This window comes from Nomascus leucogenys, chromosome 2 (genome assembly GCF_006542625.1).
Source record: "Nomascus leucogenys isolate Asia chromosome 2, Asia_NLE_v1, whole genome shotgun sequence".
Classification (NCBI taxonomy): Eukaryota; Metazoa; Chordata; class Mammalia; order Primates; family Hylobatidae; genus Nomascus; species Nomascus leucogenys.
Genome location: NC_044382.1, coordinates 136028231 through 136048099, shown reverse-complemented (window position 1 = coordinate 136048099; position 19869 = coordinate 136028231). Strand labels below are relative to the sequence as shown.

At 34.9% G+C, this 19869-nt stretch overlaps 1 protein-coding gene across 4 annotated transcripts in view; it reads right to left on the bottom strand.

Moving 5' to 3' along the window:
• Positions 1-19869, bottom strand: part of SLC12A2 (solute carrier family 12 member 2) — a 107372-nt gene that overhangs the window by 46887 nt on the left and 40616 nt on the right. For all 4 annotated transcript variants that reach the window (XR_004031618.1, XM_003259914.4, XM_030818401.1 and 1 more), the window contains exons 5-10: positions 11345-11484; positions 8337-8447; positions 6806-6914; positions 3852-3979; positions 3668-3752; positions 603-754 (exon numbers count right to left, since the gene is read on the bottom strand). Coding sequence is in view for 3 of the 4 variants with exons in the window: in XM_003259914.4 (XP_003259962.2) it covers positions 603-754; positions 3668-3752; positions 3852-3979; positions 6806-6914; positions 8337-8447; positions 11345-11484 (725 nt within the window). In the remaining variant the exon portion in view is untranslated. The remainder of the gene's footprint in view (positions 1-602; positions 755-3667; positions 3753-3851; positions 3980-6805; positions 6915-8336; positions 8448-11344; positions 11485-19869) is intronic.

Here is a 19869-nt window from a genome sequence, read left to right as displayed (position 1 = left end):
TTTAAATACATTAAAATACAAATTATTCTGTTTATACAATATATATATTACATGCTGTTATAAAAGCATTACTTCCTAGGGGCTCTTTGCTCTTGAACATCCTCAGATTTTATCCATTCATATTTTAGTTTGTCCAATTAGATGTTTACAGTTTTAGGGGATATAAAGAACAACTGGCCAGGTGCAGGGGCTCACACCTGCCATCCCAGCACTTTGGGAGGCCCATGCAGGTGGATCACTTGACATCAGGAGTTCGAGACCAGCCTAGCCAACATGGTAAAACCCCATCCTTACTAAAAATACAAAAATTAGCTGGGCGTGGTGGCTGGCGCCTGTAGTCCCAGCTACGCGGGAGATTGGGACAAGAGAATTGTTTGAACCTAGGAGGCGGAGGTTGCAGCAAGCCAAGATAGCACCACTGCACTATAGCCTGGGCAACAGAGTGAGACTCTATCTCAGGAAAAAATTAAAAATAAAAAAAAAATAAAGTAACAACTGTCCTCTCTTCTATGTTCTAGCTATATTCTGAATGGTCAGATTTGACAGTAGTCTCACCCCTAGATAAATACAGAATGTCTGCATATTACAAAGGAAATGCTCACCTGGAAGTTGTTCATTAGGCCATAGGAACAAGGACTGCTTTCACAAGATGAAAAATCAAAGTTTAATTTGCAGGCTGCAGAAGTACAGTTTGTTACCTCTGTTACAATAGTGTCATTAACGTTTCCAGTGGCATCTCGAACAACACAAGAACCTAAAGCACAAGTGACAACAAGAATAATATAGTTAATATCTATATTCGTTTCAGAATTTTATATATATATATATTTATAAAGAAACCGAAGTATTGACTACATATCTACTCACTTATAACAGCATACATTGCATTTACAGTTAAGACTTTACCTTGAACAGAATTTGTAAAGCATCATGTTCCCCAATATTTGGTGAAACTGAACCTTTTAGAAAGAATAGTATTTACACATAAACACTTAAAAACCATGTAAACATAGTTGTGGAAAATGGTATATATTAGCAAACTATTTCCTAGCCTATTTGGTTAAGATGTCCTTAAGTAAATATGAAAACACTGTACTGAAAGAGTTCCAAACGGCAGTGATGTTTTCCCATACTCCAAATATTTTATACTTGAATGTGGCTAAAAATCAGACTTCAGGTAATACCACTCTTCTGTGAGGGAAAACAATTTGAATGTTAATGAATTATAATTATATTTAAATCTGTCTCAAATATGATTATCCTGAAAAGAAGAAAACACATGGTATCTAAGATTTGCTGAAAAATAACCCATAGAGCAGAGTGACTTGGGTATAGATGAAACAAGATTAACCATGTACTAATATTTTTGCTAACTTTTTTGAAGCTGGGTAGTAATTATTGAGCTAATTTGAAAATGCTCCCTACTTTTCCATAAAATTGAAAACTTCCATAATAAAATATTTTAAAAGTGACCTTGAAACAAGCAATTTATTATTCGGAGTAATGTGTAATACACAACTAATGGTAATTACCATTCCTTATACTTTAAAGATTTTTACTTTCTGAAGCACTTTTTCAGTATTATTTCATCATATATTGAGGTAAAAATTACATGCATGACAGCAAAAATTGAATAAACAGAACTAAGTATGAGAAGGGAGGATATTTTAATGACTAGGCAGACTATACAGTTCTTTTTCAATTTTTTCATCTACCATTCGGAGCAGTCCTTGCAAAACCATGTTTCCATAAAGGTACCTCTGAAACAACTGGGGAATGGGGGGAGAATAGAGCCTTGCAAATCCCCCCAGCCCTAAAATAACTATACTTTCATGTGCTTTGTATTCTGATAGTCTATGCCTGAAATTTTTTGGCGGGGAAAGGTTCCACTGCTTTGAGCTTAACAACCACTGGTGCAGAGGCTGCCTTTACTGGCCTAGCAACTGAACATCAGCATCAAAGGGTTACCCCTATTGCTCCAAGGGCTAACGCAGACAGAATGAAATGAGCATGAGGGTCAGCAATGTTAGACAGTAAAATAAAAATAGAAAATGTTTATTTGCTGTAACAAACTATTTTACAAGTTAAAACATTATCAATTATGTCACTTTATGCCTAAATTTTCTTTAGCTAATAATGTATAGCAGCATGCTAGGAACTTTTAGGGGAACCCATATATTTTGCTAGGCATATGTATTCATCTGTGTTTTCAAAATAAATTTCAGAGATTTATGTATGAATTCTAAGGATAAATGAAATCCAAATTCCTTTGTAAATGCCAATTCAGGCTGGGCGCGGTGGCTCACGCCTGTAATCCCAGCATTTTGGGAGGTTAAGGCAGGTGGATCACCTGAGGTCAGGAGTTTGAGACCAGCCTGGCCAACATGGCAAAACCCCATCTCTACTAAAAATACAAAAATTAGCCAGGTGTAGTGGCGGGTGCCTGTAATCCCAGCTACTCAGGAGGGTGAGGCATGAGAATTGCTTGAACCTGGGAGGTAGAGGTTGAAGTGAGCCAAGATCGAGCCACTGCACTCCAGCCTGGGCAACAGAGTGTGACTCTGTCACAAAAAAAAAAAAAAAAAAAAAAAAAAAAAAAAAAAAAAAAAAAAAAAAAGGCCATTTGGCCCACCATGATATTATTTCTGTCATGTAGTGAAATTTCAAAATTACATTTAAGCAAATAGCAGAGTTTATAAATATAATTCTGCTATTACTTCCCAGCAAATCAGTGAATATATAGCAAAAATGAAATTTTCTTACCAAATCCAATAGAAACCTCATATTGTGTAGCCTATGGGCTTGGACTTTATGATTCTTTACATTAGTATTAAACTAAGATTTACTTTTGCATTATGCTTAAGAAATTTAACTGTAAAGCTTGACAAATGCAAACCATATGTAAACTAATAGTAATTCATAGAAAATAGCCTTAAAGACTTTATTTAAAACAACAAAAAAACCTTCTTTGCCACGAAAACAATTCTCTAAAACAAATGCCACTATCTTTGGTAGTGAAATCTCTGAACTTCTATTCTCTCATCTGTAAGAAAAGGATTAGAGACTGGTTGACCACTTAAGTCCTTTCAAGTAGATCCCATGAAGTAATCTATGAAGTTGATCCATGATCCCATGAAGTAATAATATGGTTTTGAAATCACTTTCATTCAATTTACTAAGAATTTAGTAAAACTTTTCCTAAGTAAAACTTAGTATGTCCTATTCTTCAAAACCAGTGTTTTTATAGTAAAAAATTGCCAAGCATTGCTTAATAGCCTTGAAAGAATCTTCATATACTGTAAAAAAAAAAAAAAACCATCTTAAAAAAATACAGAAATTTGTAAGAATAAAATTCATTTGCTTCTACATAACATTGTTTTCGATATCTCAGTGGAATGAGTTTATAGATGCAATTTCATATAATTTTCTAATTTACCATAATTAGTAAAAATCCTGGAGATACCATAAAGCATTTGGCAGTTTAGATAATGTCTATAGAAGTCATTACTAGTTTTCTAAAAACTGTTTTTGAATTGTAATAAGCAACTCCATGTCTTTTTATTGAAATATTTCTGTATTTTAAAAAGTTAGCAAATGTCATAAAAGTATTTATAGTATGTACATCATGAAATTTCTGTGACACATAAAGAAATGTAAAACTATTTACCTACAGATACTGCAATTCCTACGTAAACCAATGTAGTAATTAAAATGGCTAGGAGTGTTCCTTTGGGTATGGCTGACTGAGGATCCTAGAAGACAAGAAGATTTTTTAAAGTCTATCTGTAAAAATAAATATACAAATTCCACTTTTAAAACATATAATTGATATAGCACTTTATAATACTTACTGCAAGATCACCTGAGATATTTGCTCCAGCCAGAATACCAGTTGCAGCAGGAAAAAAGATGGCAAATACAGAAAAGAAAGTCTCTTCCTCTCGAAAATCGGGCCCAAAGTTCTCATTAAATATTTCAGCTGTAGAGAACAAAATATTCTTGACAATTAACGGACAGCAAATTAGACTATAATAACTGAGGTCAAGAGTAATAGATATATATGACCCCTAACTTTTCTTCAGTTAAAGTAACTAGTAAATTTTTGCATATTTCCTAGTTCAAGTATTTGGTGTTCTTTTCTTGTAAGAGAATGGTTTACCATCAAAATGATCAACTGATCTGATTCATGTCTCATTTTTTGTATACCTCGCTATATTATGTATACCTCGTTATTGTATACCTCGCTAATTATGTTTCAAGAGTCTCCGAATGAATTGTTATGACTAGCCCAAACGCAAATCAAAATGTGGATAATCCCCTCAATCTCTGAGGTAAAAGAAACAAGATGGCAGGTAGAAAAACAAAAGGGGGCATGGCGTGGTGCCTCACGCCTGTAATTTCAGCACGTTGGGAGACCGAGGCAGGCAGATTTCTTGAGCCCAGCAGTTTGAGACCAGCCTGGGCAACACAGAAGACCTTGACTCTACAAATAATTAAAAAATTAGCCAGGAGTGGTGGCACATGCATGTGGTCCCAGCTACTTGGGAGGCTGGGGTGGGAGAATCATTTAAGCCTAGACAGCCGACACTCCAGTGACCCATGATCATGCCATTGCACTCCAGCCTGGGTGACAGAGTGAGACCCCATCTCAAGAAAAAAAAAAAAAAAGGAAAACAAAAGCAACATCATAATAATATAGAATCAATTTTTTGATAGCTTCCAACTTACATCACTATCTGTATAGATTTTGGTCCACAGCTTTCTCTACTATCTAGTGACCTATTGATTTTTGTGGCTGTCAGACAATTAGCTACCCTAAGTAAAGTTCCTTTCTATTTCAACAACAATAAAAGCTTCAACTAGACCTAGTGTTTTCGTCTCTGACTCTAAGATAACCGACTAACTGTAATGTATCCATCTATCCATTAAATACTTGAGCAGCTACCATGTGACAGGTCCTGTACTAGAGCTTTCTAGCATCTCAAAGTACTTGGAGATGCAATATAAACAAGTTAGACATTGTTCCTGCCTTCATGGAATTTAATAGTCTCAACAGCATATGACCAAAATAACAGGTAATTATAAACAGCAGTAAATGTTCTGATGAAAACAGGGAGTTGTGAATAACAAATGAGAGAGAGAGAATCTAATTCAATGTGGTTACAGAAGGCTAAGCAAATATAAGGAAGGAGACAATATTTAAGAGTTTGCTGAGCAAGAATCAGCCATGTGATCATCAGGGAAAAAGAGTACACCAGAAAAGAGAAACAACATGTATGAAGATCCCAAAGTAGAAAAAGGTTTAACTCTTTTGAGGAAACAAAAGAAGATAAAATTCTTATAGTAAGGAGAAAAATTAAATGAAATTGGAGTGACCACCGAGGAACAGAGTATGAATATTTTACACAAGTTAAATTTATCCTAAATAAAATGGAAAACCAAAGTAGGGTCATAAACACACAAATGACACATACTATTAATGTTGTGTGGACAATGGACTGAAAGATTCAATATCTGATAACAGGGTGGCCGATTAGGAGGTGCTGCAGAGGTTCAATCTAGAGATGGGAGAATAAATGCACTGATTAGGAAAGGATTAGAAATTAAGAGGAGCAGGTAGGACGGGAAACACTAAGATCCTGGTTTCAGCTACTTACTTAGATGGAAAAGCCTGAGAAGAAATAAGTAGGAGAGACTTCAAATAATCAGTTGAATATATATTTATGTTTGGACTTTAAAGGAGAGATTCAGGAATAGAAACATGTCAGTCCCTTAATAGCATTTTGAGCCATGAGAATACACACCACCCAAGGGAGAGTGTATAGTTAGAAGGTCAGCGCTATAATAGTTGTACAATTCTGCATTTAAAGGGGGTAACAGGAGTAATGGACATAGTGACCAGTGAGTTAGGCACCTAGGGTATCTGACATCGAATAAAATAGACACGTTTCAAGAAGGAGAAGGAATGACTAAGAGAAATGAAGCAGAGGACAAAAAATTCACAGTGCATCTATCACCATCTGACTTATTTTGACCGACAAAAGCCAGATGTGAGAGGGGTTAAGGATGAAGCCATTTGGTAGAAGTTTGACAGGGCTATGAACAGTCTCAGAGTATTCTTCCACAGATTACTTATTAACTGCAAAGAAAAAAACAGCAACTTCACAATAGAGAAACTGTGCAGGTATAACCTTGACTAAGTCATCAAAACTAACACCACTAAGTAATGTGAAAAACTGCATCATGCACCCTCCAAATGTGTTGCACTGAGAAGGAGACATGATTCACTTATGTTCCTGACAAAAATAAATAACCTGAATCTATAAAAACAAATAAGACAAACCCAACTGGTGAGATCTCCTAAAAATCAAATGGCCTGCACTCTTGAAAAATGCAATTATACCAAGAAACTAATATTTCTAGTTGCTTTCACAATCTTAGGCGTTTTTAAACTGTTGTGCTTAAATGTATTAAAAGAATGAAAGTCATATTAGAACAAAAGTTAGAAACTCAGTTACAAATTCCCAAAACTAGTAGAGAATAAAAGCTTCTCTTCTTAGCAGCACTGATTTCTCTATATTCTATCACCTTTTGTTGCTAATAATGAAAAAGAAAAGATGTAAATAGAAGTAATTTTTACTCTAACTGCACAGCATACAGGGGACAAAACTAAATTGTAAATTAGGATGAATCACCAAACCACAGTCAATTCTGTTACAAAATATCTAAAATGTACAAAATTTAATTGATGATAAAATTCTATAAATAGGTACCCTTAAAAAAATATTGAATCTTTTTTACTTACATTTATAACCAAAAAACCCTTTTGGCTTCTTGCTCTCCAGTGGGATAAATGTTCCTATGACGAAATCACCAATAGCAAGAAGTAGGATCACCAAAAGAACAATCTGAGCCTGCAATTTTAAACATTAAAAATTAAAATCAAGTATCTTGTTTCTATATCTTGATTCAATTCCCCTAGAATGTAACTTCCATGAGGGAAAGAATTTCTGTCTTGTTTTGCCTGATTCCCCAGTGCCTTAAACAACGCCATGGGCCAAGCAGCTGCTCAATAAATCTTTGTTTAATGAACAAAGAGATCTTTAAAGAAATATCTGGGGAAAAAAAGATAGTAAAAGTGAGATCCTGCCATATTTCTGAAATGAGTTAAAGATGTGCATGCCTTCCCACAAACCATAAAGCACTGTAAATTCCAAAACAATATGGGCTTTCATTCTAGATCATTCATTCCTGTCTCTTCCACCTTAACGCTACAATCTTGACATGGAGAACATGCTGGACACAAACACAAGTTTTATACATGGTCCAAACATAATGTTGAGTGTGTGATTGCTACAGGAAAATAAGAAAAAGTACAGAAAGAAGATGACAATATACAGGAGGGAAATTCAAGTAGCAATGGGATTGGAAGGAAAGAACAATCTATGAAAACTACCATTTCCCCTTCTCCACTCTCAACCTCTCAATAAAACTGAATACTCATGAAAAACGGTGTCATCTGTGGGAAATGGAACTACATACATGCTAATCATGTCCCAGGTGGTATAAAATTCTGTTATTTTCATACAGTCAATTTGTAAAATGTGTAAATAAATGATTTACTTTTACAATAATACGACTTTACAATAAAGAACAAGATTGAAAAAATTATTCTTTCAGGCTTTCCTAAATTTGGTTTGGTAAAGATTATCATATCATACATAGCACAAATATGTGACTTTTATAAGGTCTTTAAAAGTAAACACCTTTGTGGATATCCATTACTTGGGAAACTACAGCTGTGCTATGATGCTCTAATTCTCAAAGAGACAAAAACACTTCTGGGTGCTCTGCTTATGGGTAACATGTGACTTTAGCAATTTTTTCCAGAAACAATGATACTGGCTTTGGTAGTCATAACTTCTGAAATTTCAATAGCAAGAATAACTTCTCTAACCTCATGTGGGCAATAACTTTTATTTACTGCCCCATGTCTAAGTTGAACTTTTAAATAAATTACAAAGCCAAATGTTTAATTTGGACTAACACACTGACCTGAGCATTTTTACATATGGCAAAACTGGAGGATGGGCGAGAAGGCAGGAAATTCAAAATTTACAAAGTACTGTGTTTAACTAGATCCTGGGCTGAGTGTTATCTCCAAAGATTCTCTGCCTTGTCAAGTAGAAAATAACCTTATACATAAACTTTTGTGAAAATGGCCACTTAGGTACCATTAGAATCTGGAAATATTACCATACTTTACAGTGTTCCCAAAACATAAGCTCTGAAAGGTCACATATTAAATATTTACAGGTGTTCCTATCATAACTTACTTTTGCTTCCCACTCCATTCCAGCTACTGAGATACCTAAAAGAATCACCACTGTAATGGCTCCAATAATTCGGATATCATTGATCTCATCTATCATAAGTATGGAATGTTCCTAGAAAAAGGAATCATAAATATAATAAGCAATACTAGTTATTTTTATACACATCCACACTCCTTTTGAAACATTTTAGAGATATTACGGTGCCTTACATGTAGAAGTTGAATAAATGGTTGCTAAATGAATAAATGAAAGACCTAAAGGAACCAATTACTATTTACCACTGAGGTGTCATTCAAGCATCTGATGACATAAATGTGTGATTATTAACGCTTCTATATTTAATATAGACTCAATAAATCAAAAAAGGAATTGCTAACAAAGAAGTAAAAAAGTTATAACTAATACTGCTAGTTAGAATTTTAAGTTATATAGCAGAAATATATTTTGTATTTATTGTGATTAGTGAACTCATGCTTTTAAAGATCTTTTATACTGTGAGAGAGTAAGTGATAAGCACACCTTCCTGTTGCTGTCCAAAAACACACACTGTTTCCACTCTGCAAACAAAATTATTTGTAGTTTAATATCAATGGCATTTTTAAAAGATTCCCATCTAGGATAAAATTAAAGATTATGATATCCCAGTTAACTAAGTAAAAGCTATTTATCAATTGCTACCACTTCTCAAATAAGGTAATAAAAGGCACAAAAAAACTAAAACATAATTTAGTTGTTTTGATAATTCAGGACGACTATATTCTGTGCAATTGACTAAAGTACAGATTATAATAATCCTATCAATTTGCTTCTTTTAAGAAAAAGCAATCTTTTCAAAAGAAATTATTTCACAAAGTCAACTACAAGGGAGGAATAAAATTGCTTGAATTCCAGATAAATGACCTTAATACAAATATTAGGGTGGAAAAACCCCTAGATCCAAAGATGCTTTTGCCAACTGAAGGCATAGAAAGTGTTAATATTTAACCAACACAGTAGGAAGAGTCATTCCCAACCTTGTCCACCTTCAAGGGTCCCGTTCAATTTCATAAAGCTACATACTTTTAACTTTGCAAAAAAATTTTTTAGTGTTTTTTGAAATTTGATTTCGACATCTCTTGAATTAATCTGATCTTTGAAATTCCCTATAGCATTTGGAAATCATATCTGAGAATTACTTGAAAAAAAAACGGTACTAGTGTAAATATATCTATTGACTGGCTTTTAGATTCATCGACTATGATTGTAATAGAAGACTACTGCTATAGCTCAATATTTTATATAATAAATGTAGTTTAAAATGTATGAAATTTCATTATATTTCTCTAAGTTAAATTTTCCATGAAACAAAAACATGTATAAACCCTAATACTTTGATAAGAGTTCACAGAGAAAACCTTAAACTTTGACTATCAAATAAAAATATACACTAAATTAAACGATAAAAGAATATAAACTCTAATGAGTACATTGCTTACCCATGGTATTATAGCCCTTCTTTTTCTTCATCCCTTTGGTGTACACACGTAAAGGTCAATGTCAATGCAGGTATCAATCCTTGTCAGATTTTATACTTCCTTATGTACCATTTACTACTGTAGAATAGTTACAACCTAACCTAACATGAGCAATTATAGGTGTCACTTGAGGTTCCTCTCATTTAATAATATTTGAGGAATCCTATTGCACTCTTCTTTAATTATACTCCAGAGCAATACAGCCAGCTCTATTTGGATATACTCATGGTTCTTCTAGTTAACACATTCGAACTAAACTGTCCTGTGTTCTCCATCATACCGCAAATGGCATTATCTTCCATCCAAATTCAAAAGTCAGAAGTTTGTGTATAAACTTGAAATCCTACTTCTCTAATTTCCCACATCCCATTAATTATCAAATCCACTCATTCAAATTCTTTAAAATCTCCCAAGTTTGCCCACATCTTTCCCGCTCCACAAGTCACTGTTTTAATATAAGCCACCATCTCGTCTCCCAGGACACCTACAACCTTTTAAACGATCTCTATTTCCATTTGTGATTCCTCAAGTCCATTCTCTGTAATATGGTCAGCTACTTCCCTACATCCCAAATCTGAGCATGTCATGCCCCCCAATATCAAACAAGACCCTAACTTCAATGGAAGTAAGACCCTTCTAATTATTTTTTCTCTCTCTAGTATTAAATGTCTTGCTGCTTTGTGTTTGAACCATACAAAAATGTTTGTATTTTTCTTTCTCTTTTTTTTTTTTTTTTTTTTTTTTTGAGACAGAGTTTCACTCTTGTTGCCCAGGCTGGAGAGCAAAGGTGCAACCTTGGCTCACCGCAACCTCTGCCTCCCCAGTTCTAGCAATTCTCCTACCTCAGCCTCCAGAGTAACTGGGATTACAGGCATGTGCCACCACACCAGGCTAATTTTTTATTTTTAGTAGAGACCGGGTTTCTCCATGTTGGTCAGGGTGGTCTCAAACTCCTGAACTCAGGTGATCCACCCAACTCTGCCTCCCATAGTGCTGGGATTACAGGCATGAGCCACCACGCCCGGCCATATTTTTCCTTTTTTATTTTTCCGAGACGGAGTCTTGCTCTGTCGCCCAGGCTGGAGTGCAGTGGCGTGATCTCAGTTCACTGCAAGCTCCACCTCCCGGGTTCACACCATCCAGTAGCTGGGACTACAGGCGCCTGCCACCACGCCCGGCTGATTTTTTTTTTTTTTGTATTTTTAGTAGAGACGGGGTTTCACCATGTTGGCCAGGATGGTCTCAATCTGCTGACCTCGTGATCCGCTCGCCTCGGCCTCCCAAAGTGCTGGGATTACATGCGTGAGCCACCGCGCCCAGCCCACTGCTGACATTCTAGTAATATTTTATTCTTTGCCTATCTCCTGTAGTAAACTTTTTGAAGGACGAATCTCTTAGTCATATCACTGCTTTCTCAACCTCTAACATGGTGATTGTCATATAATCACTCAGTAAAGATTTGCTAAACGAATGACTAAAAGGAAGGTGAATTACCTTAAGCAACTCCACCACAGTTTCTGCAAATCCAACCACATACATAGCAACTGCAACGGCGTTGGCAAAGGCGAAGATTAGACCAATTGCACCACCAAATTCTGGCCCTAGACTTCTAGATATTAAATAATATGCCCCTCCTAAAAAAAAACAACAACAACAAAAAAAAAACAAAACAGGTACTAAAGTTAGGATTTAAAATGCCAAATTATCCTTTAATTATACTAGAATTCACAAAACAGATGCCCCCAATAAGCAGAGCAGTTAAAGAGGCAAGTGAGTGACTGTATTTCCAGAAATACCTAAAAAGAGTATTTCACAAAACACATATTAACAATTCTCAACATCCAGATAATGTTCCCAATATCAAATATAAAATCATCCTATTTGAATTCCCATTTTATCTTTTAAAGTTTAGATTAAAATGGGCCACAGCCTCCTCCCCTTCACAGATCCCAAGAGATCATTTCCCAATGAATTGCTAATATATTTAATCTTAATGTAACTTTTATTTTTATGCTTTTGTTTTCAGACACAGTTTCACTGTTGCCCAGGCTGAACTGCAGTGGTGCAATCTTGGTTCACTGCAACCTCTGCCTCCTGGGTTCAAGCAATTCTCATGCCTCAGCCTCCTGAGTAGCTGAGACTACAGGTGCGTGCCACCACGCCTAAGTTTTTTTTTTTTTTGAGACAGAGTCTTGCTCTGTTACCCAGGCTGGAGTGCCGTGGCATGATCTCGGCCCACTGCAGCCTCCACCTGCTGGGTTCATGCGATTCTCCTGCCTCAGCCTCCTGAGTAGCTGGGACTACAGGCGTGCGCCACCTGGCTCAGCTAATTTTTGCATTTTTAGTAGAGACAGGGTTTCACCATGTTGGCCAGGATGGTCTCAATCTCCTGACCTCAGCTTCCCAAAGTGCTAGGATTACAGATGTGACTAATTTTTGTATTATTAGTAGAGACAGAGTTTCACCATGTTGGCCAGGCTGGTCTCAAACCCCTGACCTCAAGTGATCTGCCCACCTCAGCCCCCAAAAGTGCTGGAATCACAGGTGTGGGCCACCATGCCCAGCCTTAAAGTAACTTCTAAATCACAGTTGGTATGATTTTAATTACTTAATTATGACAATTTGCTGGTAATGTGAATACCAAGACCAAAAAAAAAAAAAAAAAGTCTCACAACAGCATATAAGGGTATCCCAAAGAGATGTAGTTCGTATCCCAGTAAATCCTGTCTAAATGGCAGAATAAACAAAGATATTAAATGAGCTATCAATAAGCAAGTTATTTTTCTAACTTAAAAAATAAATCAGTATTATGATTCAGAGACAATCTAATGCTTACCTGAAGTCTCTAAGAGCTCTTCTAAAATTCTAATTTAAATTTGACCATTAGGTCACAATCAAAACTTGGTTTTAATACTACTGAAGTCACATAAAGCTATATACATATTTCTATAAACTGATTAAATACTTAAGACCATATAGTGAAATGTCATTAAACAGCTGAATATTTGTTTCTATTGTTCACCCAGTATAAAGAAGGTAAATGCACCAACAAAAAAATTCTACAGTTAAAGTACTAATGATGCAAACTTCATTTTGGAAAATGCCTGTAACAGGTTTTCTAGTTGATTCCTATCAGTTTGCTCAAAATATTCTACACTTTAAACCCATCCACTATAAAACTTCCTTAGTTTTCATGATCCTGAAAATTAAAAAAAAAAAGGCGACCTAACCATTTAACATTAGCCTCATGATTTTGAGATAAAAATGACTTAAAATTTTCCATGAAATATTCTTGAACACCAAAAACTCCAATTAATTTATATAGTGACAATTTTGTCAAAGATCTTAGAATGAATATATTACATCACATTATAATAAATCATAAGTAAAATCACTACAATAGTATAATTATCAGCGTTTATTTAACGTATGTTTTCAAAATTAACAAATTATTTCATCTACTCCCAATAGCAAAAATGAATTAAAACAAAGTTTATCCTGATTTTATAGATGAGAAACTGAAGTCACAAAGAAAGGTTATTGAAATTAGTCAACACTCTTGTCTTTAGTAGTTGACAATACAAACTTTAGAATCAGAAATATCACCAATAGAACCTATTAAAGCAAGAAATTCATGTTATGTACCTTAAAGTTTTGATTTTATAAAATGTGAAATTTCAAAATATTTAAAAGTCTTTCACAAATACAGAAACTTAAAATGTACAACTCACATTTTAAAAGATTTGTATTGTTTTCAAGAAAAAGGAAGTGACGCATGGATAAGAATATAAAAACTACACATCATATATTACTTCTTATGAAAATCAACAGTTATTTGCCCTATTCCTTCCCACTTCCATTCCTATTTCCTAGAGGTTTTTAAAAAAAAAAAAAAAAAAAGAAGATCTACCACTCTGAAAGGCTGTGGTATTTTTTACTAATCAGCACAGACTAGGTATACATCTTATTTTGTTAAATACTACACATTTAATTTAATTCTACTAAAGTACTGTTGTCATCCTCATTTTACAAATGAGAAAATTATGGCTCAGGGAGGTTAAGTAATTTGGCTAAGGTCATGCAAGCAGGTAAGTAAAGAACTGTATTTAAACTCAGGTCTCCCTGACTTAATTGCTTACCAATACAGTATGTATGATAAACTCTTGTAAATCAGCCTTTCTGTTATCGCTAAAAATACTGAAGACATAGAAAATAAAAATTATTTTATTAAAAAAATCTATTGATCAAGCAAACACAGACATCAATATGGAAAAAAAAGTCCTGATGGCGTCTCATAATTTGGCCATAAACTACCCTAAACTCTGATTGTAAAGAACATAATTAGTCAGATGTCGGAGATACTAAGTAGTGACAATGCTGAGTTCCATCTTTATTACATCTTGATTTGGGGATATATGCCCCGGTAACTTATTAAATCTCCAATCAGTAATCAAAACCCTAACTAGGCTAATCAAAAGCCTAACGTCAAAAACTGGTATCAGTCATAAAATACGTCTCAATTTCAAAAACCTGAAATGACACACTGTATATTACAACAGAACTATATTGGATGCACGAAAGATACCTAAATATTTAAATTACGTAACAAACTTTTAAATAAATCACAAGCGAAATTAGAAAGTATTTTGAACTGATTTGATAATGAAAAGTGCAGCATAAAATTAGTGAGATATACCTAACACAGAAATTACAGTAAAATTTGTTTTAAATGCTTATACTAAAAAATGAGGATAAATCAATAATCTAAGCTTCTACCTTGAGAGACTGGAAAAAGAGTAAATAAAATCTAAAATGGAAAAAATAGTAAGAAAGCCAAAAGTTATTCTTAAATATTAAAAAAACTGATAAACAATAGCTAGACTAATCAAGAAAAAAAAAAGTAAATTAAATTAGGAATGAAAGCAGGGACATGTCATTACAAATCCTATTGCATCAAAAAGTTAAGAAGGTAATATATTAAATGACTTGATTACAATGATTTTGCAACTAGATGAAATACACAAATTTCTTGAAAAACAAAATGTGGCAGAAGTGTGACTGCAACAGGAAACTGAAGTAACCCTATAGTATGACAGAAATTAAATTTGTGATAAGCACTCCTGCCAAAAAAAAAAAAAAAAAAAAAAAAAAAAAAAAAAACTATTGGTGCAGATGGCTTCACTGGTGAGGAAGAAATAAGACCAATTTTACACAAACTCTTTTAGAAAATAGAGGAAAAGGAAACACATAAGATGAGCATAATACTGACATAAAAACCTAGTAAGATTATTATAAAGAAAGGAAAATTCCAGGCTGGGCATGGTGGCTTATGCCTGTAATCCCAGAACTTTGGGAGGCTGAGGTGGGTGGATCACAAGGTCAGGAGATGGAGACCATCCTGGCTAACACGGTGAAACCCCGTCTCTACTAAAAATACAAAAAATTAGCTGGTCGTGGTGGCGGGTGCCTGTAGTCCCAACTACTCAGGAGGCTGAGGCAGGAGAATGGCATGAACCTGGGAGGCAGAGCTTGCAGTGAGCCAAGATTGTGCCACTGCACTCCAGCCTGGGTGACAGAGGAAGACCCCATCTCAAAAAAAAAAAAAAAAAAAAAAAAAAAAAAAAAAAAAAATTCCAGACCAATATTCCTTACGATCATACTCAAAAATTGTTAAAGTATTAGCAAGTAAAACTCGATAGAAAGGATAATATCTCTGACCTAGTGAAGTTTATCCTACAAATGCTAGGTTGTTTTAGATGCAAAAAAAAAAAATATATGTAGGTTGTGATAATAGAATAAGGGAAGAAAAAAAAACATACAGTTCAACAGATGCAGGAGAATAATAACAAAATTCACTATCCATTTATGATAAATATGCTCAGCACCTCAGAAACAGAACTAAATCTGACAAATGACATTTTAAAATCTTACAGTTAACACTGATATTGAACTCATTCCCTCTAAGACTAGGAACAAGGAAAGGATGTTTATTCTCACCACTTCTAGTCACCATTGTACCATAGGTCTTAGCTACTTCAAAAGGCAAGAAAAAGAGGAAAAGTTCTAGAGACTTGAAAGAAAAAGTAAAACCCATCTCTATTCAGATGACAAATCTTGGCTATTGTGAACAGCGCTGCAACAAACATGGGAGTGCAGCTATCTCTCCAATATACTGATTTCTTTTCTTTTGGGTATATACACAGCATTGGATCATATGGTAGCTCTATTTTTAGTTCTCTGAGGAACTTCCAAACTGTCCTCCATAGCGGTTATACTAATTTACATTCCCACCAACAGTGTACAAGAGTTCTATTTTCTCCACATCGTCTCCAGCATTTGTTACTGCCTGATTTTTTTATATGATTTGCATTTCTCTGATGACCAGTGATGTTGAGTGCCTTTTCATATGCCTGCTTGCCATTTGTATATCTTCTTTTGAGAAATGTCTATTCAAATCTTTTACCCATTTTTAAATTGGATTATGAGATTTTTTTCCAAGAGTTGTTTGAGCTCCTTATATATTTAGGTTGTTAATCCAATTTTTTTGGCAGAAATTGGCATACCTAAGTCAAAAATTTATATGAAAATGCCAGAGATCTAGAAAAGCCAAAACAATTATGAAAAAGAAGAACAAAGTTAGAAGACTTAGGACTTACTATGAAGCTAAGCAATCAATACAAGATAGTACCCGAATAGGATACACAAACAAATCAATGCAACAGAATTCAGTCCAGATGACAGAAAACTGATTTTTCAACAATGGTATCGAAAACAACTCACTAAGAAACAGAGAGTTGTTTCAACAAATGGTGCCAAAACAAGTGGATATGTGTACAAGGATGGGGGCAAGAAGGGTAGGGAGAAAAACAACTACACTCTCCATCTCACATTATACCCCAAAATTAATTTGAGACTGTCCACAGATAAAAATCTAAAAACTAAAACTATAAAGCTTCTAGAAGAAAATATAGGAGAATATCTTCATGGCCTTGGGATAGGCAAATATTTCTACCATGAACAAAGCACTAGCATAAAAAAAAAAGACAGAAACTGGACTTCATCAAAATAGTAAACGTCTGTTCACTGAAAGACACGATTAAGAAAATGATAAAAATGGTAAGAAAAGCCACAGACTGACAATGAATACACACAATATATATGTCAAACCTAATAACATAACTAGATATATAGAAAAATTTACAAATCAGTAACAAAAAGACAACCCAATTTTTAAATTGGCTAAAGATGTGACTACATCCCAAAAGAAGACTCTACAAGTGGCCAACAAACACATAAAAAGATGCTCCTCATCATTGAACACCAAGGAAATGACCCAAACTCCTCCTCGCCACCTACCACTCTCTCCATACACTTCCACTGTGGTCTGAATGTGTGGCCTCATAGAATCCTGGTACTAAACTTCTCATTTCACACACAGTAAGGCTGAGATTCAGAATCTGTGACTTTAAGCCATAGGTGAAGAGTAAAGCTGTGAGAAGACTCGAGCAATCTGTTATTTAGTCCCATAACTAAAATCAAAACTAAAATGACTGCCTCACCTATCTCTTGTTATTGTTTTAAGAGTTAAGTAATTTAAAATCCTTTGGAAAAAATAAAGCCCAATCACAATTCCATTTTAAACCCAGGCAAAATACTGAAATTATTTTCCTTGCTGTGATGTTGTGATGTAAGAAAAAATATATATTTGGTCTTCATCCAAGGTTACTGCAACAGAACTTATAAAACCCTTGGAATTTACTCATCAGGTGAGAGAAGCATCTTTTGTTATTTAAAATAAGCCCCTTCAAATCTACCTCAGTTTATGCTAATAAGGTGACTTGGTGGGCCCTTAGATAGCTTCTGGATTGGACAGTGCTAGTTGCTAGAGGAACAACTATGTGATTAGAGGGTTAGCACTTTCAACACCCCCATTACCCACCCCAGCTCCCACCCCTCACACCTTAGGGGAGAAGAGAAGGGAGAGGCACTAGAAATTGAGCTAATCATTAATGGCCAATGATTTAATCAATCGTGGCTATATAATGGAAAACTATAAACAAAGGGGTTTAGAGAACTCAGGCTGGTGAACACAGAGGCGCCAGGAGGATGGCAATTGGAGAGGTCATGGAAGCTCTGCATCCCTTCTCCCATACCATGCTTTATGCAACTCTTTTATTTGGCTCTGTGTTGTAGCCTTTATTATAAACTGATGATAGTAAGCTGTTTGCTTAAGTTCTAGGAGCCATTTTAGCAACTTATCAAACCTGAGGAAGGGGCTGTGGAAACCCCCAACATATAGCCAGTTGGGCAGAGGTACAGGAGGCCTGAAATTGCAACTGGCATCTGAAGCGGGAGTAGTCTTGTGAGATGCAGCTCTTAACCTATGGGGTCTGCACCAACTCTGGGCAATTAGCGTCAAATTTTAATTGAATTGTTGGATACCCAATTAGTGTCCAGAGAGTTGGGGAATTGGTTTGCGTGCGGGAAAACCCACACATTTGGAGTCAGAAGTGTGTAAACAAGAAACAGATCCTAGTAGTATTGCTATTGCCTAATGTGCAGAACTTCATGAATGGTGTAAGAGTCACAAGGGCTTTTGCCAAGATGAACGGAATGGCAGAGTCTAGAAATAGACCCACACTGTAGGGTCAATTAATTTCTGAGAAAACCACAAAGGTAGGTAAACAGAAGAGATCACCTTAACAGATGGTGCTGGAATAACTGGATATCCATATGAATCTTGATTCAAATTTCACAATATATACAAAAGCTAGCTACAAATGGTAATATATCTAGCTGAAAACCTAAAGCTGTAAAACCTCTAGAAGAAAACACAGAAGAAAATCTTTGGGACCCCGGGCTAGGGAAAGGTTTCTTAGATATCACTCCAAAAGCACAATCCAAAAAGGAAAAAGTGATGAACTGGACATAGCTAAAACTATAAGCTTCTCTTCTAATGATGCCATTGAAGGAATGAAATGACAATCCATATACTCAAGAGAAAAAAACTGCAAATAATTTATTTGATAAAGTACTTGTATCTAGAACCTCTCAAAACTCAATAGTAAGAATTCCCAATGCAATAAATAACCCTTCAAAATATGAGTAGACACTTATAGTACATGAGAAGATGCCCAGCATCTTTAGCCATTATGGAAGTACAAATGAAAACCATCATAAAATACCACTACGCACATATTAGAATGAAAAATAAAAAGGACAATACCAACTGTTGGTGAGGATACAGACACGGAACAAGTGAAACTCACTGTTGGCTGGAATAGAAAGTGAAAATTTTGTAAAAATAAAGTTTTACTGGTGTATTGAGGAAAAGAATCAAAGGGTCACAATAACGAAATACATTCTAGTACCCTGGTTTACAAATAAAAATAAGGAGTTTGCCTGTTAATGTTTGGCAAATTTTCTCTATTTTGTTGCCATTATTTTATCAAATAGGGAAGGGCGAGGTGACAAACGTGGAATCTTCCAACCAGGATTAGGTGTTATCTTATTGTGAATGATCACCAGAATAAATCAATTAAATTTTAAGATACAAGAGACAAAGACATATAACCCTAATTCTGCAGCAAACAATTTTGGAACCAAACTGAAGTATTAATAATAAACTGCATAAACTGGCAAAACTGAAAGGTCACCAATGAGTAAAGAAAAAACCCATGCTGAAAATTCTATTACTTGCCAGATTCGTATCTGAGCTGTTTGTAGAATACAGTGTTCTACTGAACTGAAAACATAATGTTATGTTAAATTTAATAAACCTCTTAATACAGCTGTGTTTTACAGCTGCTTCAAACATTTCATTGATCTGAAAAGTTATAATTTCAAAGAAATTAGCTATTAAAAAAAAGGAACTATGGAGCTGAATTCTAACTTAGAACTCCTTGTTGATAATGGTAGGAATTAATAGTTAAACAATGGATAAAACAAAAAATTTGACAATCAATGATTATCTGATTTTTCAAATACAAAAAGCACTTTTCTGTCACGGTACATGGAAA